This window comes from Strix uralensis, chromosome 12 (genome assembly GCF_047716275.1).
Source record: "Strix uralensis isolate ZFMK-TIS-50842 chromosome 12, bStrUra1, whole genome shotgun sequence".
NCBI classification, from domain to species: Eukaryota; Metazoa; Chordata; class Aves; order Strigiformes; family Strigidae; genus Strix; species Strix uralensis.
The window spans coordinates 5,519,797-5,545,904 of NC_133983.1; the positions used below are offsets into that span (position 1 = coordinate 5,519,797).

Here is a 26,108-nt window from a genome sequence, read left to right on the forward strand (position 1 = left end):
TTTCCTACAAGAATTGTTAACCAAGAACCATTTACTAAGCTGGACATAATGAATTAAATATCCTTTTGGGATGTGAGTTTTAACAAAATATTGTCAATAAGTCAGTTAACCAACTACTCACCCTGTCAAAGAGTAGAAACAGCTCTTTGAGGACATCTGAAATAGGCAGCTTCAAGTACTCTGCAAACTCCTCAATTCCAATTCTTCCCCCTTTGGAAGCACTTGCAATAGCAGCAAAGGTATCCAACTGCTCTCTGACATGATTCCATTTTAGGCTATGCAAACATGAGGGAGAGGAGATATTTCTATACAGCAGATCTTGGACAGATGGAATTTCAGTAGGAGTTATTACAGTGTTCAAAGACAAAAAATAGCCAAACAGAGCATGTGTGTACAGCATTAGAAATGCTGTACTTCCAACCTGATATTTTATACAAAATTAGCAATTAAGGACTGCTCCCCCCCGTTATTAATATTAAAAGCAGGCAGTTCTATGCTTGGGTCTATCAGACTTCCTTAGAGTAACTTCCCAAACTAGAATCATCTGTGCTAGGTACTAGGCGAGTCTAGCAGAGAGCTTTTCAGTACCATAACTTCAGATGCAGCATTATTTTGCTGCATCATGCTCTAGGGTGAGTATTTCCTTAATAGATCTCAGCTCTATTAGCTAACTCTCTACCCAAACGCTAGTATTGCTACAGCCTGAGAAGTAGCTGATCTCTTTGCAGAAATACACCACTGCCCCTCAGTAGGAATAATTAGGATTGCCATGTAACTATTGACGATTGTTCCAGACAGAGTGCTATAAATGGATATATAGCACACATGTAATAAGCCGAGATTCACTGCGCACATACTTCAGATTTGACCACAGCCATGCCAGGTTATTTGATGGAGTTATTGCATGATTAAGTGGTTCAGTCCTCAAATTCCACTGTATCCAGACAGAAACAGTCAACACCACTAGCGAAACATGCCTACACAATATAACTAAGAACAGTAAACCAGCGGCTGAAGTCTTGGTCTGGAAAGAAGGTTTTTTTACTTCCTACCACAAACTGCCTGTGCACTTCCACAAAAGCAATTTAAATTGGGCGCCAAGATTACCATCGAGTGCCTAAAGTAGGTATTGCTGTACCTTCCTCACCTTTTGGTGAGATAAATCTATAAAAGATTAGAAAAATGCATTTTTCCTCTTGTAACACTGCCCACATAAATTACTTGGGATTAGTTCTTACTGGGGTTTTCCTAATCTCTGATTTCCATATAGTTTATGTATATAGGTTGTATACATAAATACACTATATTACTGTCATGGTTTAACCAGGACAATTACACATGGCCCAAGTCAATTGTCAGGTAATTTATCCTTTTGTAGATGACCATCAACACCTGCAGCACTGCAGTAATTATGCTACCAACAGCTAAGCTGCCCTTACTTGAGTTTCTTGCTGATTTTAGTGAACTCCACCAGCCCAGCTTCCATGGGTAAAGTCAGCTGTCCTGCTGAAATCATCAGTCGGCAGTCTTCAAAAGTGTGATCAGTGACTGGCACGTTCAAAGCACTGAAAAAAAATTAAGGAAAAAGAAAAATCAGTTTCTTGTATTAAAATTACTTTTAGTTGACTGTTTCCCTTCTCTGTCTCAGTTTGACTTTAGTGCTAATATACAAAACAAATGGTAATTCATTCTTGCACTGCTGCAAGTAGGATAAAGCAATACATGTCAGTTTGTGAAACCACGCTGTGAAACTACATTATGGCAGTGTCATGATGTTTTAAGATTTACAGTCTTGTAAATGCAGCCCAGTAACCCTGGAGAACAAACCACCTACTTATTCTTGCCAGGCAAGTAAGGGAGAAATTTATTCCAGCTTTTCATGAATTGAACATACTATGTTCCAGTGTAAGACAACCTTCTTTATGCTCCATGTAAAAACAATCAGGGTGTTTTAGTATAGGAATTTGACACCTCTTAGTGAAATTCTAGAGCAATTCCTATATGAGTACCTGGGACTTGACTAAATTGTACTTTATGGCTAGGATATATATGGAATTGCTGGATATAAAAGAAAAGTTCTCAAAGATTTTATCCATGACCGATTACATACGTTGCCATGGTTTGTCGGACTCTGTTGGCAAAAAGAAAGGGATCATTCTTTTCTTCCTCAGTAGGAACATGAACAGGCAGAAACTGAAAGAGATGAGTTATCCAATCAATTCAATAGTCACTACTTTATTAGCAACATGAACAATTTCTTGTTATTTGGAATGGGGGAAAAACAGAAGAAAAAAATTAGCCATGCAATAAAGGAACTGGACACTAGAGGTCTCAACCGCCTTAGAAACCTGGCTCTTCTGCCCTAGCCACACAAACGAGATTTAGTCCAAAACTACATCTTAAAGATTGGTAGAAGCTGCTTTAATATGAAAAATCAGCTCCCCGAAGAAGGAAAGTATGATAAATGCATACTTAGTTAGAAAATAAATGCTACATTGGTAAGAATGGGAGTCTGAAATATTGTACAGTCTTTTTCAAAGATCCTTTATAGGTGATGTTATGTACTGGAACAGTGTATGTAAGATTTTTAACATTTTTAAATACACACTGCAGTTCCACCTTGTACCTATTATCTGTCAGCATGTGACTAATAGGTTTCCTGTGAGTTTTTCCTCCATGATAAAAATGTTAAGTAATCTTAGTTCTGAATTGTAATTAGAGCACTAACCAGATACAAATACTGTAAAATTTTGGAACTCCAAGCAGAGAGTAACAACCTCGCCCCCCCCAAAAACCCCTATCCTCCCAAACGTAGAAAACACTCCAGATATCTAAATGGCAATACATTTACAGTTGAGGATTTATTCAGTGTTAATATGTAAGAAGTTGAAGTAGCATTACACTAAAAATGTACTATAGATGAATTATTATCTAACATAGCATGAATCAGCATCTGTTTGTTTGCAAAGTAATGTGTGTGGAAGAGTATTTTGTTCTTTACACTTCAGTGTACAGCGTCTGCTTGCAGCTCTGTTTATCATGCCTTTTCTCAGTTTTGGTTATCATTCATCTGAGTTCTGCTACTCCCCGCCCTGCAATCTTGCCCTTAAATCTAAGAATACACCAATTCTAGATTAAGTGTAAGGTGTTGCTCATGGTTCATTGAAAGACACAGTTGCTAATTATGTGTTAATATGTTTCTTCAGTTATACTGCAGTTGCTGGTGATGCACTAATTTAGTGGTTACTGTCTCATATATATGCAGTCCATCCTCAACAGCCTTTTTATGTTTGTTTTTAAGGAACACTGCCTCTTTATGATTAAAACCAGTAAGTTTATGGAATCAGTTGTATGTCAGATAGCCACAACAATTTTCTGTTTATACCTAAAAGTTTTCTACCCTTTAAGGACAGCAGGGGTCCAGATGTTCACATGAAGGTTTGAGATTTCATTCCTTCCGTAAGCAGTTGCCAGCTCTGTTCAAGGTCTGACATATGTCCCTGCCTATTACAACTTCCCTTCAGAGCCACATAACTCTTAAATCGAGGAAGCACAGGCACACTGTACAGACACAGGAAACTGTGTCATCACTGGGTGAGATGAAGTTATAACTCTGAGAAGTTTATCTATGCAAACATGGGTCATGGTCATGGTTATTACATCATTTGAGGCTAAGGTTTTGCTCAAACAGCAACCTAAATTCCTGGCAGGTTAAACAACACCTCTGTCCCCTTCAAAAAACCTACCTACAATTATTCATAAAACCAGTTTGCCAGAAACCACAGCTGGGGATGAAGAATTTGGTTTCTTGGCCTCCTGAGGTGGCATGCATGATCTCACACACACCCACCTGCTTATCTGGTGAAGGCTAGTCAGTACACCTTCCCTGTCAAATTGCAGTCCTGTAAGAAAAATTCTTCACAGCTCTTTCAGTAGTGAAAATTCTTCTCTGATCTGCTTCTGACCTAGTGTCTCTTCTTACAGAATTTGCCAAATGCTGTATTCTTTTGCAGCCCTAAGCCGCACTGCCAGGTTCACTGTTTAATCTTCAATATCCAGAGTTTGTTAAAATATGACTGGACACGCACACACACTCCCTTGGACTACAGGAGTACATTGCTGCTGGTGCACAGCAGGCAGAGGCAGCACAAGACTGATGGGAGTGGAGAGGCTACTTGCTCACAGTATGGGACAGCGACAGAAATGCCCATTCCTAAAAGGAGTAGTCTGATTCCCTCCTTCCCAGGAAAATTTGCCTCTTCTCTTTTTAGAAATGGAAGGACTTCTGCATTGATGCTAAGAAATTAGTTCCACTTTGGGGACACATGCTGCTCTGAAAGCTGCATGTATTTTCATGTTTCAGTTTCATCTTTTGGAACATGAAATTTATTTTCTAATAAAGAAACCTGCCTTCTAAAGGCAAGTTTGAATTCTGTTCTGAAGTAGGGGAAAACAAATCTTTTACTGGGAGGGCTACATTAACTATTTCTTGCTCCCACACATATAAATCACATAAATATGTCCTTCTGTACAAAATCATTAGGAGAATTAGCCCTTTACTACACCTAAAAATACGTGTCTACTGCATGTACTGTACAGTTACAAGGTGCTCCTTTAAAATGAATTTCATTGTTTCACAACAAAGGCCATATTGCTAATTGTTAGTACTAGCAACACTGCTTGCATTCACAAAGCCAAAGCTTTGCTAAATTCTGTGTTTTGCAAATAAACAGCAAAACCTGTCTGAATTTCTCCCATTCCTCAGGTCCCTAAACCATCTTAGTCCACGCTGACAATCCTTTGTGGTGTGGTAAGGAATGTGAAGTACAACACTTAAACAAACTGATGGCACCTCAGTTATCTGGCTCTTCACTACTGTGTTCTGAATGTTGACTCCTTGACAGGGAGCAGTTAGAGTATGTGTACTAGTATTATGAAGTGTGCATGTTCTTTCAGTTGTCATTCATCTGTCTTTGTGGTGCGTAGCTGATTTTGATGATCAAGGGAACCGGTTCATTATACAAGGCTCAGTACAAGTACTAGAGTCCTTAAGTAAGCTCTTAGTTGTAGAAACCTTTTAGAGTTCAGTCTGGGAAGACGGTGAGGAAGAAAACGAAACTTTGAAGTCAGCAGGGAAATAAGAAGGTGGGAAAAAGAAGTTGTTACCTTTAACAGAACATATTATAATTCTTAGTTTTAACATCTGTAAAATGCATGTGGTGATAATATGCAATGATTTTACAATGCTTTAAAAATAAAGGCATTTCTGACACCTTTCTTTTAGGAACTCATCAGATTAAGTGCTACATAAATATGGGCAACAAATCTAAATATATTACTCACCATGATTCTGTTCTTGTTTCTAAGACATTTGTTTATTATTCACTGACAGTGACTAATAATGTGAATAATGCATTTATATTCAGTGGTTGCTGAATCTTGGTACAAAAATATTTCTCATTCTTACCTCAACTTCTACTCTTGTGAACAGCTGACACAGTGTCATAACGCACAGCTCTTTTCTGCAGGCAAAGAGAAAGAGGAAGAAAACCACATTTTACTTATTTAAAAACAAAGTATTTGCACATAGGTAGATTAAACTTTTTAAAGCATTGACAAAAACACAGCCAATATTGGGCGAGGTTTTTATGTACCTGCAGTGACGTTTCCTGAAATGTTGCTTTCAACATTTTTCCTATGGGGCTTCTGTATATACCTGCTGCTTACTCATTGGGCAGGCAACTTATTGTCTGTTGTCACCCTTACTAACAACACTCTACAGTTCTTTGGCCAGCACCATGTCTGTATGTTACTTGATCTTTAAAGAGGTGAATACCTACTGTATTTCAAAGCTTTAAGAGCTCTGATTCTGAGAAGTAGCTTTACTTTATTTTTTATTCTCTCATCTGCAAAATGGGACCAGTAACTTCCTTCTGCAGAACTAAAACAAGGATTTGTTGGTATTTGCAAATTAGAGTAGTGTTTACACAAATGTGTTAATGAAGTGTCAGTATGTTCGGGACCGTGAGTGCTTTTAAAAAAAGTCACAAATTTTAGTATCAACAGGTAGGGGGAGGAAGAAACTGCAAAAGAGGATAAGCATAATCACTTCCACTTCTGACTTGTTCTTTTCACTGTGATTTTTAAGCAGAAATGCACATTTGCTCTTTACTTTAAATCAGGCAAGTTACAACAGAAAACCTTCAATCAATCTTTCTTCTGTTCTTGTTTTGGACAAAATAAAAAAGAGAAAAGGAAAAGGCAGGAGAACAGCTAAGGGATTCCTTCTACTTTCTTTAGGAATCCACTCTTAACACTTGATTTTCTAACACATAACATTATGTATTCCTCCCAGTAAGGCACAGAAGTAAAAAGTAGTAAGTGAAAGAAGAAATTGGGTCAGGAGGTTTCTGAGAAGGAGACTGGTACTGTCCCATCCTGGCTGCAATATCCAGGAAGTTTGAGAAAGATTGTGACAGTTCTGCATTTTGTGACCTGCAGGTTTGTGTGGGGGATGTTCTTCTCCTGGTTCCAGTTATTTTTGTTAAGAATCTCTAGATTCTACTCCGTCCATCTTTTCTCTTCCTGTGATTTTACCAAGCTGTTCCTTTCATCTTCTCACAGGTTTCGATTTGAGCCTTCATCATCCAGACACCAAGCTTAGAGCATTTCTCAATTTTTAGTGAAAGGGCAGCCTCCTCCCTTCCACAGGAATACCTCCGATTTAATTTCTTTCTTCACCTATTCTTATACAATCTCTTGTAACTGAAGACATAACTCCTTTTCAGTCTTCCAGCATTAATCTTTCGTAGGGGAATTCTGTAGTATGCTACTGAATTTGCCATGTTCATTACTCTCAATATGCTGATAACTGTAACACCAGTAATAATAATAGCAAAAAATTCTCGGGAAACAGATAGGCATTTTCATCTAGGTCAGCTTTCATAATGTCCACTCTGTAAGTGTGCAGTGGCTAGGATTAACTAATGACGGCTTAAAAGGTCCTTATGAGCTGCTCCACTAGTTCAGTCATGTTTCAAAATTAAAAATTTTAGTCACTTAGTAAATCAGTACTACTGTACTTACACTACGTATTTCACATGAAAATGTGGTCTATGGATTCTGCAAATCCACATTTTAATGGATGTTTATAAGGTGAAAAGTATTTTTCACACATATTTTGAGTGCAGCTGTAAAGGTTTTTTTAATACTTAATAAAATATTTTAGCATACTAGAAGGCCACCTGTGTTGAGAAATAAACACAGATCCATTGCCTAATTGGTTCATTGAAATATTTTTCAGTATTTCATTACTTCAATGTCAGATACTATATATAGCCTCTTCACTGGAATCTCAAAAGAATTGCTTTTGTTGAGTCAGGCAAAAATAAAAACATAAAGAAGAATCCTAGATAGTTGAATGGGGAAAATTAATACTTGTTTTGCCCACCTTCTTCATTTACTCTCATATAACTTCCAATGAGATGGAGGAATGAATAAACAGAGGGGATAAAACAACATTTATTTCTTCTTGTTTGTATACTATGTAGGAAACTGTAAACTTCTATGGGTTTTGATGACTATAATTGTTTCCCAAAGCAAAAGAATTTAAAATCTTTCTTTTGCTCTAGTGTAACATGCAAAACAGGAGAAAATTAAACAAAACAGTGATAGAGGGAAATAATGCTTCCCCATTTGCAAACCCTTCCTCTAGCCATTCAGATATGAAATCTGCTGCATGACAACATTATTCCCAAGTATTTCCCCCTCATAAAAACAGATCTAGAAGAACATGTGTCTTGGCTTAGCTGAATCTGTTTGGCAGACTGTTTAGCAATGGGGGAAGAAAATTCTGTATGTAATTTTCAGTAGGATTAAGAAACTTACAATGAATAGCCCTGCCATGTCCAGGTCACAGTATCCTGAGAAAAGAAATAAAACACAGAAATGTATGACAAAATCAGATGAAAGTTAGGGAGCAGGTAAGTTACAAAATAAAACAGGCACAAGTTTAGTAAAAGCAGATGATGGTTTTATCATCCTGTAGTGAAAATAAATAAAGGTGTTGAGGCGACTAGGATTTCTTGCCTTAAAAGTTTGGAAATAAACATGGCAGACTTTTGAAAATATCAATTGGGAATAAAATTTATACAGTTACTTAAATATTTTAAATCATTGATTCTGATGCAAACAACAGAAGTAGGAAAAAAATAATCTAGTAAAACTTTTTCAGATGACCTCACTAGTGATTTTAGAAAGGCACCCTCATAGATATGTTTGATTTAGTTTTTAAGGACATTTCTGCATAGGTAATCTATCATGCTTTTTCTTTGCTTTTTTGCTTTGCTTTTTTTTTCCTTATTCTATGTTTATTACTTTTTATATATAATTTTTACAATGTATACTGCAGATCCTTAAATCCTATCAGAGAAATAAGACATCAGTTCCCTTTAGTGGTTCACTTCAGTTTTGAAATTGATTTGTAAAAGGATTTTACAAAGGAATCTTTGTAAATAACAACAACAACAATAACAATCACTTGTTTTTCATCTTAAAAACCATTAGGAATTAAAAGTTTGGTCTTTTCTGGATTTGTTGGATGACCAGATAGTTTAAAAAAAGTTAACAAGTTGCTAGACTCATGTCCCAGCATTACACCTGTCAGTGAAGCAGAGACATACATCTGTACCCCTCAACTTGGCAGAAAGTGTAAACATTTACTGGACAAAACAAGGGAAAGTTGCATGAAAAGAACCATCTGCAAAGCTGCCTTCCTGAGGTGCCTGAAGGAGGGGGTGGTGGAGCTTCTGCATGGCTCAGCTTTGCTTTTGTTCAGAAGCTTTGCAAGCCCCTTTGCATTTCGTGCTTAAACAAAAAATGATGACCAGTAGGGAAGTTGTGTGCATTTTAGACTTCAAAGTACAGGCTCTGTGGCTTTGCAGGAAGTTTCTAACTTCCGCTGCAATACTTTCCTGTGTTCCCTCTTTAACTAAGAAGCCCAGCAGTAAGTTTTTCACGATCAGAATAGCAACTACACAGTGGTGACGCTTGGGAAGCCTGGTTGCTTCCAGGAGCTCTCCAATGCTAAAGCTCAAGACAACAGATTCTTCAGTGACAATGCAAAATAATTATTATAGGTACCATTTAAGTCAGGACTTCAACTTCCATATTTTACTAGTGACAGAAGAATGTTCTGCTTACCAGCTTGTTGGGGTATCGGAGCAACACAGGTTGTACAGGGACTTGTGGAACAAAGGCACCTGCAACCACAAATTAGAATTGATTGTTAAGACTAAGATTAATACAGCAGTTGGGAGTTTTAAGTAAATAATGTAAGACATGGTATCTGGAAGGAGAATTTTTTAAAAGGGTAAGAAGAATAGGAAGTGTTCTTTTTGTTGTGTTTTTCTGTTGTTGTTTTGGGGTTTTTGTTGTTGTTTTGGTTTGTTTTGTTTTTTGAATCAGCAGCACAACTAGCAAGATGTCAGGGCAGAAAAGGGTTAGTCTCCAAGGAGAAAGCTGTCTAAGATTCTTGAACTGTTCAAATTCATTTTCTGTGTATTATCTCCCCATTGATTAGCATTCGTTTCAAAGGATTAGATGCTCACAAGGCTGTTGAGCATTTCCCAACCCTTCTCTGTTTTGATCGTCTTCTTAAGTGATATGGATCTGAGCATGTAATACTGGTTTTGTAACTTTGCTACCCAAGACATTGTAAGAAAGTAAGAAAGGAGAGCAACATGGCGTTAATTGAAGTGCAGCACAACAGTCTAATGATCAGTGATGCGTTCAAGTACCTTTCTGTGTTAAAAATCATGTATTGGCCTGACTTGCTAAGCACTATGCAAAGAGATTTCATAACTTGGTTGCTAAGTCTTGCATGGCAAAATTTACAGGAATCTAAGATGGCATGAGTGTAAGTTGAGCTGAAAGAACATAGTAAGTGGCATGTATTTTGGTAGTTCATCTCATAATAATCACAGTTAAGTTTCTGGGTAAATAAATTAGATGAAAACTGACCCAGAAAAAACCCCAACCAACCAACGTATACATCATAGATATTCTGCATCCAACAAAATACCAAAAATCAGAAAAGTAAACTGACTACTGTAAAATAGTGAGTTTAGTGCCACTGAAACTTTAATGATGTAAAACATTACTACAGTGCTGTTGTGGATTATGTACCTGCAGAAGTATTGGCCTTACTAGAACTACCAAATTAATATACATTATTTCCAACAACGATGCGACAAAATCTCTCACCTTGTTTAAATGTGATCAGGCAAGATCGGTTTGTGCAGGTGCCTTCTGGAAAAATCAGTATCTTGGATTTAAAGAGAGAGAAATACATATATACACTCACATTTCATAGAAAAGTTTATACTTCAGCATCAGTTACGTAAAGGCTGACTTTTTATGCAAGTTCTGTGACATGTTACACTGTATCACAAGAATATCATCACTGTTTCAAAAGTAAATTAACAAATAAGTGAAGGATTCTCACAGTAATATTAACCTGGTCCATCTTGATTTGGAAACAAATGCTTTCTAAGTGAGGAGTTCTAGGGAAAGGCCTTTATCAGTTCAGAAATTTGGTACAAAAGGCTTTAAGTGTTTCACTTGAAATGTTTAGTGTTGGTAACGATATGAGAATTGTTCCTCTGCCGGCAGCTCCTCAATGAACTGCAAGTGTATAAGCATCAGGAGTCTGGGCTGACATGAAGTGCATAAGGTACTCGGGTGTTTCCAGGCACAGATGCTATCAACGTGAGCGAGATGCCAGCTGTGATGAGCAGATCACAGCTTGAGGGGTAGCAGCAAATGTGCATCTGTGATGCAGAGCTCTGAAGGCATTGCACACCACTACATAGCCTCTGAACCTGAGTGATTCAGACACCAAATACCCAGGAGGTTTCTGAATCCGTGTCTGAAAGACACTAGAGTAGGTGCCCTGTGAGCTGCAGTGTGACACGCTGAATCCGGCCCCCTGTGGAACAAGGAAGCTTTGTGTTTCTCATATCCCTATGGGATCATAAGCAGTATTCCAAAAAACACTCAGCACAAGAACTGGTCTGGATCAAAAGAGTGTTCAGGGTGTGCTCCCACTTCAGTCTGAATGAACAGGTCAAGGCGAGATGAAAGAGGGCATCACTGGGTCACACGCAGGAGACACAGCCTGTTCCAAGGTGTGAGAGGGACAGCTGCACATACAGATTCACAGTTAGTTCTCAACCATGCATTCTGTAATCAGAAATTTTTCGCTGGTGCTACGGACACAAAAATGGATGTTTCTGCTTAGCATATGTTATAAGCCCCAGAAAACATATTAGTGACTGACCAAAGAGCAAGTAATCATTCCCTCCTTCCCCTTTGTTTTGGTACAGGGTTGGGAGAGCACTAATCTGAAAGTCACGCTATTAATAAGCACAAGTGCTGCCCAGCCTGTTGTGTTTTGGTTTTAAGGGGAGGGAAGGGGGAATTCAGCTACTCTTTCTTTTCTATTGGGCTAAGAGAATGCAGCCCAGGCACTCTGAAGAGGATATGACAGACACGATCTTGTGGTCAAGTTTCTCACAAAAAAAAAAAAAAAAAAAAAAAAGAGTAGGAGGAAGGTGTGACCAGAGCACAGGACTAGGAATCACCCAGTGACACCCCCACTTATACAGCTGACTCAGTCTTGCAGATTCCCAGATTACTTGACTCACAGACTATTTATGCCATCATACATATCTAGTTTTTATCCCAAGTGCAGTATTGGTGTAGAGACAATTCCCCTTTGCTCCCCATGCTGTTTTCAGCAGTGACTGGGTCTACCAGGGCTTTGCTGGAATCACTTCATCCACAACAGTTTAGCAAATCACAAGCATCAGTATCGTTTGTAAGAACAGTATTACAAAAAAGAAACCCTTCCTAGCTTTCACGTGCATATATAAAATCCAGCATAAAACTGACAAATTGAAAAAAATATTGGAGGCTCTAAAAATATTTATGGCAGCTAAGAAAAATGCATTTATGAGTCAAATTAAAGTAGCCTAAACACTAACTAAAAAGCTTTCTGTAAAGTGCTTGCTTGGTAAAAATGATGCATGAAATGTCTAAATAATGCCATTTCAAAAAAAGTAGCAAGTGTTGGTCTTCTCTACTTCAAAATTCTGTTTCTAGAGACTATTCAGAGAGTAGAGCAGTGCATTCAGGTCTAGCTGTCATAGAGATCCTGCTACTGAAGTCTGTATTTTCACATGCCTCTTTTAACTTTCCTCAAGAGCCATTCACTGGAACAAAAGTGAAGGAAAAGTTAACTTTTCTTAGTCATTTAGAAGGTATCCAACTATGACTAAAGAGATCTTGTGACTTTAGCTACTGAACCAGTCACTTCTTTGAGTTTTAAAGTAAATTAACCCCTAAGAAAAAAAGTCAAGAACTAATTCAAAACACAAAGCATGAGTTTGTACACAAATCTGCACAGGATATCTTTGGAGAAAGGTCTTGTGTCACTGACTGTATTTGTCCAGCAGCGTGGCAATGATACTGTATTCGTAGTATGTGAAGGCAACATGAGGGCAGAGTCAATGCAACAGAAGAAAGCAGAGAGGCACTGCCAAATGAGATGCCAGTAGGTTCACAAGTGCTCCAGGTCTTTCTTCTTGCAAAGGATGTAGATTTCCATCCCAGCCGTCTCCCTGTTGTAAAAGCAGCAGAACTGCTGCCTCAACACTTTTCTCCCTCCTGAGCAACCCCTGCCTCATTAGCTCTTTGGGATGGAAAGCCATCCAAGGCCTAGAAGTGCAATAGCAGCCTGCTGCTGAGGAATGACCATGGGAAACACTGTGCAGAATCAGTAACTATTGCTTCCATGTTAAAATCTTTCCACAGTTCAGACCAATCTAAAAGTCTTGGGTTTAGTGCATTATTAACCTAAAGAGTGAACTGAGCTTCACCTCAGCTATTCTCCACATGTGAAAGTGATGTTTTAAGCTTAAGTACTGTTCATGCCGGAGCTTGGACAGCCTGGGTCACCCATCTCATCCACTGCTCATCCCCTAGCTGTTGTGAGTACACCTTTGTAACACAGCTTCTCACACATGAGCTAACTTGAGAGTACTGATTCACATATACCAATGCAAGTCATCTGCTATGCTGACGACAGCATGTTAAGACCTGAATAGGGAAAAGAGAAAGTCAACAGCATCTGCATCTGGAACAGCAATTGGTACTGGCTGGATTTTAACTGATGCATTTGTCACGACAAAACTCTTACTGGGCACCAGCCTCTTGTCTTCCTTTCCTAAACCAGTCATATACCTGAGAGCTGACTTCATCTTCATACATCAACAGAATCCTATTCAGCTGGGCACTTGTGATATTATGATGCACAGTGAATATGGAATATGAACACATGACAAAAGAATAGTAGTATATTTATTACCTGTGGCCACTGGCCTCTTGATAATGCTCGCTTAGTTATCTCGATGACTGTATTCTTCCGTGAATCAGGGTCCTGACGAGAAACTGAAACGGGCTGAAGGGAACTTAAAATTGCTGTGAAAGAGATAAACATTTTTATTTGTCTTGTACTAGTCCTTAGAAAACACATGAGTTCAAGGCTCCCTTGTAGTATGAGAATAACAAATTTTTGTTAAGAGACAGACTCTGCACAAACAGCTTTCAGACTAAATAGATAAGAAGAATGTTATTATTGTCCTCATTCTGCAAAAGGGGAAGACATAGAAGACATACCTACACTGCCAGCTGAGATTTGCAGTGGGTATAAACATGTCAAATTCAGCCAAACACATTCTACCAATATTGCTGTTATTTTTCACTGGGCACTTCCACACAATTCTAAGGAAAAGACCTGATCGGGTCTCTGCTCATGGGCCACACTCAGGCCTAACTCATGCAGACTGCAACCAACAAGTAGTTTGAGCCTATGCTGAAGATGTCCCTTTTCAATTACAAAGCACGGGCAGCTTCTGTGTAATTACAGAAAATAAAAAACCCTCATTTAATCAGAAGTCTACATCAGAATGTGTGGACCTATTAAGATGCGATGAGAAACTTGGGGAAGAATTATTTTCTATGTCCCACTCCTGAACTTTTAAGAGAAGATCAATATATTATCAGTTCGTTTGTTTCCTACAATGACACTTTTCTATGTTGCCTGCTGTGTTTAGTTTTGGGTTACTGTACAGCCAGCAGAAAGTCTACAGCTGATTCTAGTAATAATGCAAACAGGGGTTCTTTTTGTGCCAAAAGGAGGAGAAAATAATAGAAGCATGAGTCATCTAATCTTTCTCATTCTCTGCACTTTCTTTTTGAGTAACTTCTCTTTTATTCTTTCTTGGTTTGACTTCCATTAAAAAAACCAACTGTAACAGTGCCTGCAAGTTTAAACTTATAAATACGGTATTTTCCAGACTGCTGTACTTTGGGTCTGTTTTGAAATAACCTTCACTAATCCATGTTCTACATTTGTGGGCCACACTGTTAAAAGACAGCAGTCGAACAGATTTCTCAAGCTACCTACTGGGAGAATTTTAAGTGAAAGCTTCTAGCCTGAGCAGTTATGAAACATGCTTTGGGTACAAAGAAAATGTAAAGTGATATTATATTCCATATCTGAAAAGAAACAGCATACTTCTAGATATATTGAGCAATTCAGAAAGATAACTTGTCACAGATATTTCACTGGAAATGATCTGTCAGTATCTGTGGAATCTAAGGATTTAAAAAAGTCTGCCCCTAAATCCCTTACAGATATAAGATTTTTGGCCTCATGTCAAATTGCTGACTCAAAACATTTTTTTTTTCACAAATACTTACTGCCAAATACCGGAGTTGACAGGTTCTCTGCTCTAGACACTATTGATGGCATTCCAGTTAGGGCAGAAATAATGGCATCAAAAAAGCTTGAATGAGGAGCTGCAACAAAGATTGGGGCTTCCAGTAGACTTGCTATTTTCCCCTTTACTTTAACTTGGAAACCCATTACGAAGAACAAGGTACGAGTTAGGCATGCGAGGGTTGTCTGGATCATCCTCCTTGTAAACAAACACAAAAATAACATCCATCTTACAGTTAGTATTTCTTTTGTACTTTAAAAGAAATGCCCATAAAAGATTTCCTAGTTCTCACCAGCACTGGGGCCAGGCACAGGGTAGCAATACTACTCACCGGGAGAGCATAGGGCTGAAGGGGAAGCAGTAGAAGTAGGGAAGGGAACATCACCTTTTCATGTTGAAACCACATTATAATTTTAAAGATAAGGCAATGTACAGCACCTTGCTAAACCCAGGTACGCTATTTCTCTTGCCATATTTTATAACATTGTAGCATAACACTATTTTGAGGGGTGGGTGGGTAATTAGCAGATTCAGTGTCCTCTCTATAAGAACTTAGGTAACTCTGATACTATTCTTTTACTATCAGTTTTAAACAAGTAAGATTAAATGACAATATTCCCTTACTGGAACATGTTCCCTGAGCAGGGTACATATTGCCTTCATAGGACTTTCCGTAATCTCTTGGCCTTGTTAGAATTCCCTTCCTGTGTCCCCTCCTCCTGCGTGCAGCTGCAATGCACTGCAGCTAGGAGGGGACTTCATTACTCTGAGGTCAGAAGCTGAGTGACTGAAACCCAGAACCCGCAGAGGCAGCTGTAAAATACTTCTTCAAGGGCAACATAGCTGAGAGAGTTGACAGCTGAGGAGCTGTCAAAGCTAATTTTGTCACAAATTATAGCATAGCAGCAATGACAAAGGCTACACAGAAACTCAGCGTATGTAACATTACCAAACACTTTTCCTAATGAGTTTCTTTTCTCAAATATTCCTATCAGTATTATTACTAAAATAAGTCCTGGCTTATAAATAGTTTATAAAGATTTTTATACAGATTCGTTTTAGCCTCAAGACAATTGAAAATCTACCTATTTAAAAAGCTCCACTATTGCTGTAACTCTTTGTAACTCTCTCCACTATTGCTGTACTCTTCAAAAAGTTACTTCACCTAAATGGGTAAAACTAAGATTTGACTGAGGACTCCTCTTTAATCAAAAGGCAGAAAGAAGAGTAGGGGGGAAAAAAAAAATCTTTAGCCCCTCGCTTTGTGTTATTAAAAAAAAAAAAAAAAAAAGCACAGTTTTCACAAATATTGGTCACTTTTTACCTTCTCCATCCTTTAAGTGGCACAGATCCTTTTCCAGGGTGACGGAAAGTTGCGATTGATGCAAACAGCCATGCTAGCAGTATAATGAATGCAATGCATATGGCACGGAGGGGTAGCAAAATAATCCCCTGAAGAACAGTCTGGAAAAAGAGAGGGGAAAGAATCTTAAGAAATGGTATAAACAGGAATGACACTGCTATCTGTGTACTTACATTAGATGGACTTTAAAATACTAACATTACTGCTATGTGATTCAGTAAGGAAAGCATTAATTATTCCAGTGTTCATATGGGAAGTCAGTCATTCACAGCATTTCATTTTCACTTTTGGGTTCCCATTTCAGGTATAACTGGAACATCGGTGTATTCGAGTTTTTGGCTTGAATGTTGTCAGACAGAGGGTAAACACGGTTTGCTGCTTTAGTTTATGTTAGACTTGGTCTGCAGCATACAACCAGCTCAGACGAGTCTGCCCAGCTGGTACAGATCTCCACTATGGAGCCTTCTGTCACCAGCTACCTGTCTAGAAGCCATAGGAATTGTTATGATGACTAAAATGTACTCCTGCCCTTTCAAAATGACAAATCTTGTGTTGACTCACACTACTGCTGCAAGTCATCCTCACTACTACTGCTTGGAGTAGTGTGAATGCAACACAACTTCATTTCCCCTAGATGAGACTGAAGCAAAATGGAGTTTTCCGTAAAACTGAACCTGTGGCTTAAGGCAAAGGCTCAGACTTTCCAGCACTGCTGAAGCTGCTGTAGCAGCTCTTGGCTCATTGCCTTTGGAAGTGGTTTGCTCACCGCCCCCTGCAAACTCAGACCAAAACCTTTCTGATTATGAAGATTAACTTGTTGCTTCCTGTTTGAAACATCTTGGGTATTAACCTCTGTGCTAGGGCTTCCTTGAATTTTTAAGAATAAATTGAGAAAGCTTAGTCCCCTTTCCTCCCCACAATCAGGAAACTTTAACTTGCTTTAACTTGAAGCAAAAGAAACTATTGAGAGAGTTCTGCCACATTCATAGACAGCCAAGCCAGGTAGCAAAACCAGTATAAAACAGATCCAAGCCTGTTCACTTCAGTTCTTCATGTACATTTGTAAGGGGAGTGAAGGGAAGGAGAAACACTACCATGCCCTGGTTGCAAATAATCCTCAAATGTCATCCCCTGCCCCCACTAAGGAATTTTTAGCTTGTATTTTTTTGTGCACAGCTCCAGGAAACAGGTGTATTGGCACATGGCTGTTAACAGGCAGCTGGGATGCAGGGCAGAGCAGGAAGAAACTCTTTAATTGTTTTATCCCAGTAAATTAGGTTATAAACTATATCCCGAAGGCTGGCCTTTGTGGCGCCACACAGCACTACGCAGCTTGAGCAAGCACAGGCCTGGGAGGCAGGCAAGCAGTGTTAGCCTGCGGAAGTCGCAGCCTAAGGTTCCTGGTAGGCTTCAACTCCTTATGGCATCTAATCCAGCTCAGCTACCACTCACTGATGAGGATCAGCTCTGTGTGCATACATATGCACAAAACAATACACACCCAAGCAGAATTGTAATAGTGATTTTTTATTTTATTTTATTTGGGCTATGTTTCTAAAAGTCCCTTAGAACTTATATAGAGTGCGTCACTGGTCACAGACTGACAGCTCCACCATTCCAAAGTATGGTAGAAGTTACTGAAGGGGAGTTAGGCTAGTTTAACTTATGCTCATGAGCTTACTATTTGTTATGCTTTACTATTTTACTGAACAACAGCGTTCCTCTCTCAAAATCAGCTTTTCTAGTCAGCTCTTTAGCAATGGCTACTTACTGTAACAGAAAAAGCAAGGCTTTAAATTAGAAGTAAGATTTACAAAATAGTTGCAAACTTGAGCTATGACTATTAAGCAACATAGTGGATTTTAATCTACCTCTTTAAAAAGGAACAAGTGTTTGTAGTACATTTGGAATATAAGCATCTTTGAGTATTATTTATCCATTTTTTTGATATAGTAGGCTGGTTCTAATCTACCTTTCATCAACACGGTCCTTTCCCTCCCCATCAGATCCTTTATATCTTCACATAATGTCCTCTTACCAATGTTCAGGAGAGGCTCTGGCCTCTGGCTCTGAACTGTGATACTGACAAGGATTAACAGGAATTTTGGGCCTTCGGGACTCAGTTCTGTGTTACAAAAGGCACAGTGGCAACAGACCACACATGATAATGGATACACATTATATACTGGGATAAGCATGAGAAGCTTATCAACTTAGCAACACTGTGTTGATGTTTCTGTTCTGGAAGCACTGCCATATAACATGTTTCCAGGAGAGATCTGAACATTCAGGTATGATTATTTCCTTCTTTTATATAACAGTTGTATATAACTAGCTATGGAATTTTAGCCATAACTTCATGGACAACAGGAAAAGGACTGCTCTGGATCACAGCAACGGGTTCAGTAGCTGGGTATGACAGATTTAGCCTTGGAGATCTACTGCTCCTGCTCTCTTTGGCGCCAGTTGTGGCGAATCTGAAAAAGTTAGGTAGTAAGTTAAACCAAGACTCCTTGCTTGTCTCCCAAATTCAGGTGTGTCTTTTTTTCTATATATGCATCCTCTTGTACTATGATCTATAGTCCCAGCTCAACATTTCAGCTGCATTCACTTATCCAGAATGGGCAGCATAAGCATAAATCAGTGTGTTTTGGCTTAAAATAACTCTTTTCTTTATGAAAAATAAAAATATATATGCACTGACCTACAATGAAAAATAAAGGATGCAATAGCAAAAGCAAAACAATCCCTTCCTCAAAACTTTAATAAATTCATTAATCTATTTTAGGCAGATGCACAGGTGGCACTGATTTGCTGATGCAAGCTATTGGCTTTCTAGGTCACTGTGTAATGAGGCAGTTGATTTCTGCTCCATCAGCTGCAGAGTAGGGTAAGAAAAGGACAGAGAGGAGAAGGGTCAAGGTAGGTTAGAAAAGAAAACATATAGAAAAACATACAGAAGGAAATACAGGTTCAAAGTTTAGTAACTACTAAGGGTCACTCCAGCTTCTGTATACAGTAATCACAAAGACAGAATTATTCTGTCATTCAAAGAGCCTTTTCCCACATTTGGAATCACCAGTGTCCCTTCTATTTAAGGTGTCTGCAGTAACTGCATAGTGCATCACTGCAGCAGTCCTTGCAGTCCTGGTCACGCTCCCACTGCTGGCTGACCCCGGAGCAGTACACGGGACTGTACACTCACTAATGGCAGCAACTGGGGAAGGGGAAAAGCAGGTCTGTCAGGAAACCACAGAATTCAGTTTGAAATTGTGTTCAACTTCAGCTGCTGACGAGTTATCTAGGAAGCAGCAGAAGAGCAGGCTGGGGACCAGAATGAAGCCCAACTCCAACTGAACTGAAACTGAATCTGAAAATTGTGATCAGATGGACTGTCTCCCAGAGTAGTACATGCATAAGCAAGACAGGGTCTTCCACGAGGGTCCAGAGTATGTCACAGCTCTGCCAGGCAGCCTAGCTGCTTGCTTCCAAGCACAGGGTTAAAAATACCACTTTTAGCATGCTGGTTGTGCCATCACATAGCTCACCATTACATAAATCCGCTGAGCATCTCTTCTGAATAAAGTGGAATCTAGTAATGACTTAACTAGTATTTGTGCTTTGCAGTTCAGCAGTTAGGAGGGCAAGTGAGCAATCAGGATGAACAGAACTAAAACTAAAAAAAAAAGAAAAAATCCCAACAATGAATTGCAGCCAGCTTCAGTCAGAGGATGGAAAACAGAAGTGTTTGAACAACTATCTTAAAATCTTGTTTGGCATATGCGGTTGTTTAGCACAGCACAACTGATCCTTGTTTTGCACATTCTAAAGAAAGACAAAAATCTTATTGGCTGGTAAACTATCAGCAACACAAGGACCACCAAAAAATTGTAAAATCTTCTCACTCCACTTTTCAGTCTGGCTACAGCCTCTTTTTGTATTTGAAGCTGAATGACATGCAAATAGCTAGCCTGTCTCACTTTCAAGCTCCAACAGCCTTTACATTCAAGGAGCTGAACAACATATGAAAATCCATCTTTGGGGTCCCAGAGAGGGTTTTGAAACTGTATCTGTTTTTATCAGTGTATGTTAAAGGAATAGTATAGAGCAGGAGGAAGGTAAGGCTCTGATTCCCAGCTGGTCTGTCATGCAGTGCTGGGCAAGAGAAGAGCAGACATTTACAGGGTAAAGCAGTCAGTAGGAAGTATTCTAGTCTCTATGACTCTAAGGGGAAAAAGAAAAGAAACAACACACAATACAGAAAGGTTGTCTCTCCCGTGTCTTTCTGTTTTAAAATGCTGTGACTACTGCAATTTTGCTTCAAAGCTCCCTAGCACTGGGCCCTGAGCCAGCCGGGTGCTTTTCCTTCCAGGTGCATTGTGGAGTTATGTATGGAGTATATCTTGCTTTAAGACATACCACGTTTTTCATCCCTTCCTCCTGGAGGAAAAAAGCAGGATTATTTGTTATAGCTAAAATGGTAACCGTAGCTTAAAATTGCAAGCTTTTGCAAGGAGTCTGTGCATCCTCTAGAAAGAGCAGCCAGCTGAGAAAGCTGTCCATTTCTGGAACCTCATTAAGAAACTGGTTTCCTTACCTCGGGGTTCATGCCTACAGCTACTGATTCAGATGCACATGAAATGTGTTTCAGGCTGCTAGTAAAACATAGAGGATAAAAGGATTTGAAATTGTTTTCCAGGTTTCTCAGATTTCCTCCACCCAGTTACCTTCAGGGTAAACATTGTTTATAACTTGAGGAAGAGTAATATGAAACAAAATATTTAGTTGCCCATCAGCCTCAGATATTTATAACAATCAGAAAATGCTGTAAGTTCACCTACACACTGATGTCCTGACAGTCCTCATTGAGATGACAGTTCATATTTGGTTCATCAGCTCAATTTTTAAAGAGAATGTTTTAAAAATCGAAGCCCAGAAATACTGTTTGCTTTCTTAATTGTAAAAGTATCCTCTAAGTCTTGTGTGTGCTTGTATGCAAGCTGTACTGGGACAGCATTCAGCCTAATTCAATTCACCCAGTGACACCAGTCAGTAACCCAGTGGAACTGGGGATACCTTGTTTGTTGTCCACACTGCAGTATGGAACCAAGAGATTAACTCTCCGCTGCCCCCCCCCGCCCCCCAGCCTAGGTTTAAAATTAGATTAAAGTGAGATAAGCATCTGAAACAGGACTACTGTAAAAAGTTTCTGGTTTAGCTTATCGTATCAGAGACAAGTTGTCATCATCTTCACTCTAGAGCTGAGGCATCTGACACGACGGATAGATGGATGATATTTCATTCTTGCGATTCAAACAGGATGCAAACCAGAGTCAAACTGGACTCCCGTTTCCTCTAGGAGTAATGTGCTATCTGTAACGATCTTACAAATTTTTTCAGAGACTTGTTGGAAATCTTGTGTTAGTAGATTAGGTTTGAAGGCGATAAGCCTCCGTGCGTGTAGAGCAAGCACGCAGTTTGTGGACTCAACAGCGATGGCCTGAAGAACTTGGTTTCAAAAAACAGTGACCTTTTTATGCTGAGCACCTTCTGCACGTTTGCTGTGCCCATTTACATAACCTATTCGCTTTCTGCTCTATCACTAGACTAGATCAGGAAGCAGACTATGCCGTATTCTTACTAGACGCCTCTTCCTGGCAAAGGCAGGAGCTGCCGGTGTTTAACCGGGTGCCAGGGTCGCTCTGCCCGCTGGCGGCTGGGCGGTGGGGCGGCAGGGTAGGCCCCCGGACGGCCGCGCCCGCCGGGCAGGGGTGCGGTCCCGGCCCCGGCAGAGCAAGCGGCAGTTTTAAACAGTCTGTCGCCACACCGGCGCCCTCTCCCATCGGAAGGGGGTCTTTGTAAACGGCCGTCGACCTTCACGCCGCGCGGGTGGTAATCCCTTGGCTGAGGAAGCAGCGCTGGTTCAGACAAGCTGGCAGAAAGCCGCGCCCGGGGCGGCACGGCGGGGGGTGGCCGCCTGCCCCGCCGCTCTGCCGGCTGGGCTCCCGTCCGCACCGATGCGCAGCCCGACACCGGGCAGCCCCAGCCCGGCCCCGGCGCCCGCTCACCCCCGCGCCGCCACAGCCTTACCCGCAGCTTGTCCCCGGCGCCCAGGCGCCCCGGGTGGACGAAAGGGTTGGGGACGGTGGGTGGGCGGAAGGACTGCTGCCTGGGCAGCGGCAGCACCCGCGGCGCCATGCTCCCGCCGCCGCCGCTCCGGGCGATTGCGCATGAGCCGCCGGCGGAGCCGGGGGGCCGCAGCACCCCTGCCTTGCCCTGCCCGGCCCGCCTCGGCCGGTCCTGCCCACCGCGGGGAGCCCCGCCTCGGGCGGGCCCCCTCAGGGCAGGTGAGGGCGGGCCGGGCTGCCCTGGTCTGGCGGCGGCGCCGCGGGTCTCCTGAGGCGCCGGGGCTGAGGCGGCAGCTGCCAGGCGGAGGCCCGAGGGTGGTGCTGGGGGCTCCTGCCCACCGCGGTGGCCAGGCAGCCCCGGGAGCCCTGCCCACCCTCTCCTCCCCCGCCGCGGTAGCTCCGCGCTGCCCGTAGCCACGTATGGCTGCTATAAACACCCCAGCGCCGGGCGGAATCGCAGCTGCGTGGGTTATTACACGCCCCGGCCGCTCAGGAGCAGCGCGGTCTGTTATCTGAGGGAGGAGGGTGGCAAACGCGGTCACGGCTTGCGGCTGAAGCCGTTCCTAGGAGAAGGATGTGTTCCCCCCGCTGCAGGAGGCTGATACGGGCATTCTGGCCTTGCGTAGGTGAGGTCCAGAGACCCCCCCGCAGCCTTTCCCTCCGCGCGGGGTTCCCGGGGGCGCTCCCGGGCAGGGCCAGCCGCGGCCCGGCAGTGCTGTGAAACGCGCCGTCCGCCAGCGCCTTCGGACGCGACGCCGCTGCTTCTGGTTTCAACCCAAAAGGAAGTTTCAGCCTGACCATATTGAGGAAACAGGCTTTTAGGTTCTCACGGCCCTCCCCTGCAACGGTGGGGGTGAGCCCAGAGAGCGCTGGCTCCTGGCCTCATATGCGATACTGGGTCAGACACTGTTTTGTTATGGTGCTTTTCCCATTCGCATATCTGTCCTTCACACAAAAATATTGGTACTCTCTAACACAACATTAGTCTGTATGTTGCTGGACTGTTTGTATTGCTGTAACAAAAATAATTACAAAGGTCTCATAGTTCAGTTCCCAGTTTGACGTGACTGCTTCCACAGAGATAGCATCGGAATTAATAAAACTTAATTATGAGCAAATTATTATTTGTGTTTTGCAACTGCAGGTGCTTAAGGAGTAACCGTAATGATATATTTGGGCTAACTGAAGCCAGTGTATAATGGAAGCTTGAGGAGTGTAGGATTTCCCTTGGCTGGTTTCCAGGGTTGCCCTGTGATTGCCAGTCCTTGCAACCAGCACTGTGCTCTGGAAAACCCGAGAGCTGGGTACAAACCAGATCAGCACAGTTGTCACAGCAAGTAAGGCTGGGGGGAACTCCAGAGGAGAAAGATCAATTCTACCTCCGTCGTTCTTGACGGATGATTGTACAAGCTCTTCTTAAAACCCCATGACTTCTCTAGCTGACCCATTCCAGCACTTCTCTGGTACTATCATGAAACAATTTTTTCTGTATCTGAGCAGAGTCTTTCTCATTGCAATTTATATCCATGCTGGCTTTCCTCTTTGCAGCTACTTTTTGCAAGCTTGTATAGTGCTGTGATTCTCTCAAGCCTTCACTAAACAATCTAGTGTTTTCAGGTTTTCGCTCCCAGGTTGTAGTTTCCAGATATCTGAGCATTCTTAATGCTTTCCTCTGGCCTTTCTCCAGTGAGTCCACACCTTTCTTGAAGTACCCAAGCCGGATATACTACTCCCTAGGAGGACTGACCAGTGCTACTTGAGTGGGCAGGAAGAATTAATTTGTGTCTAACACATAATATTTGTAAATCCAAGTAGTCTCTCCTTTTTGTCGCTAGCCTGACACTGTGACTCACACTGTGATTCATGATAACAGACCCATTTCTGAACAATTACTTGTCATTTACAATACAGGGCTCTAAAAACCACTGCATTTGTCCTTATCAAGTGGTGATAGTGATCTTATCTCTAGAACTGGGAAATACTAAAACATCTGGCTTTACAGACATGATGCTTTTATTATGTAGGAGAATGTTTCTGGTGACTTGTACCTTTGTTAAAAACAATGATACTGATTATAAATATTTTAGTCTTCTAAGGCTGATTAGCCATAGCACCATCAAAAAGGCTTAACATTGCAGGCAGCAAGATACAGACACAGTGCAAAAATAGTTTTAATGTTCAGAACACATGAGAAGGTGTGATCACATGTAATTCTTTTGTCTAAATTGATGCCAGCATCTCTTTTGAATAACAATTGCTTTTTAGTCTGTGACTCTATTGTAAATGAACCTCGATCAATGGTCCACTAACAGATAATGCCACCGAGCTTTTGTGAAACATGTCTGGAATCACCTCAGTATCTTTCCTTCACCAGAAGGTGCATATGGTGCTAGAGACAGGTATTGAGGGAACAGTAGCATTAGCTTGCTGCAAATTATTTTTCTAGGTTGAAGCTAAGGCTTTAGTTCTGCAGGTCACTGGAAAGATGTATGCTTTCCCTGAAGAGCTTTACCCTACATTGTCTTGATTCTTCCTAGAGACTGTAAAAATAGTGGCTCTGGAGCAGGTGTAGCTGCCACGGTCCAGGTGAATCATATTAGAGATATATGAAAACCCAGTAAACATTTCCATAGTGCAAGATGGGGATTCTTCTCTCATATAAACAGACACAGGTTTATAGTTTTTAATATTAATTACATATACAGTTTAAATTGGATTAAGACCTTTGCCCATCATAGCTGCCTTTAGGATAGTTTACTCTTCCCAACAATTGTAAAAATATACTCCAACATATGATAATGATTTTAATAAAGCTATAGTAATTTCAAAGTAATTCCAGTATATATCAATTCTATAAAATGTTGTGTAGACAAAATTATATACTGCAGAATATGAAATCCTTGCAAACATTTTTTTAAAATCTGTTCTTTTAAAATCTTCCTAGCTGAACCAGAAGGTAAAAGAAGTTGCCCTTTCCCTATTTAATTATTCTTATTAGGGCTGCTTGTCTTGCCTTTATAAAACATGCTCACAAAGTCATTTTTTGATACAGAAACTGAAAACCTGCTTTGTGTTTGAATTGCTCCCTGATTTCATTTGACAAAAATCCGCCATCTCGTGGCCACAGACGTGTAATACTGCTGCACAGAAAAGTTAGGGCAGCATCTGTTAACCACTTGTAGGAAAAACAACCTTTCCTCAGGGACTAGCTACAAAACTTCTTCATTTGAAGTACCATGCTGATTTTCCTCTTTCCTTCTGTGATATTATATGTGAACTACAGGTACAAAATGGGTATGAGAACAGAAATAGATTTCCAATATGTTTCCATTGTCAGTTTAACTTATTTCTTTGTTTCTTTCCAGGCCATGGTGCCCTGATGCTGGTTCAGTCTCCACTTCCCTCCTGGAATGATGCCGACTAATGTCTTCCAAGAGGAAATCTGGGCACAGCTGACAGCATGTTTTCTCCAGGGACCAGTGCAGCCAAGAAGTGTAATGCAAGTCACATCAAGTTTGTTTTTCTTCACCTGGGACAGTCTTCCAGTGTTATCCTGGTAAGCCATATACCCTCAAAGTCTTTGTGCCTTGGCTATGCAACATACAGCCTTAGTATCATGCTATGTAAATGGTGCTGTGGTAGGCCGCCACAGGTATTTTGAACTAAAAAGCCACTAACATAGCTGTGTCTCAGAATCAGAAAGGCATTGTGTGAGGCTCTGAGGGGATACAGGCTTAGCGCTAAGCAGCGTGGACATAGTTGTCTCCTTGAAGT

The 26,108-nt window shown here is 40.9% G+C and overlaps 1 protein-coding gene across 2 annotated transcripts in view; it reads right to left on the reverse strand.

Moving 5' to 3' along the window:
* The window catches only part of LPCAT2 (lysophosphatidylcholine acyltransferase 2), a 33,771-nt gene extending 10,709 nt beyond the window's left edge, over positions 1–23,062 (reverse strand). Inside the window, exons 1-11 of one of the 2 annotated variants that reach the window (XM_074881655.1) lie at positions 22,297–23,062; positions 16,168–16,307; positions 14,824–15,041; positions 13,427–13,539; positions 10,264–10,324; positions 9,202–9,260; positions 7,888–7,922; positions 5,468–5,522; positions 2,111–2,193; positions 1,440–1,565; positions 122–275 (exon numbers count right to left, since the gene is read on the reverse strand). In XM_074881655.1, coding sequence (XP_074737756.1) covers positions 122–275; positions 1,440–1,565; positions 2,111–2,193; positions 5,468–5,522; positions 7,888–7,922; positions 9,202–9,260; positions 10,264–10,324; positions 13,427–13,539; positions 14,824–15,041; positions 16,168–16,307; positions 22,297–22,404 — 1,152 coding nt within the window. In that variant the 5' untranslated portion in view covers positions 22,405–23,062. Of the gene's footprint in view, positions 1–121; positions 276–1,439; positions 1,566–2,110; positions 2,194–5,467; positions 5,523–7,887; positions 7,923–9,201; positions 9,261–10,263; positions 10,325–13,426; positions 13,540–14,823; positions 15,042–16,167; positions 16,308–20,803; positions 21,173–22,296 lie in introns of those variants that run through there. The other variant, XM_074881656.1, reaches the window with a different exon arrangement.
* Positions 23,063–26,108: the final 3,046 nt, after the last annotated feature.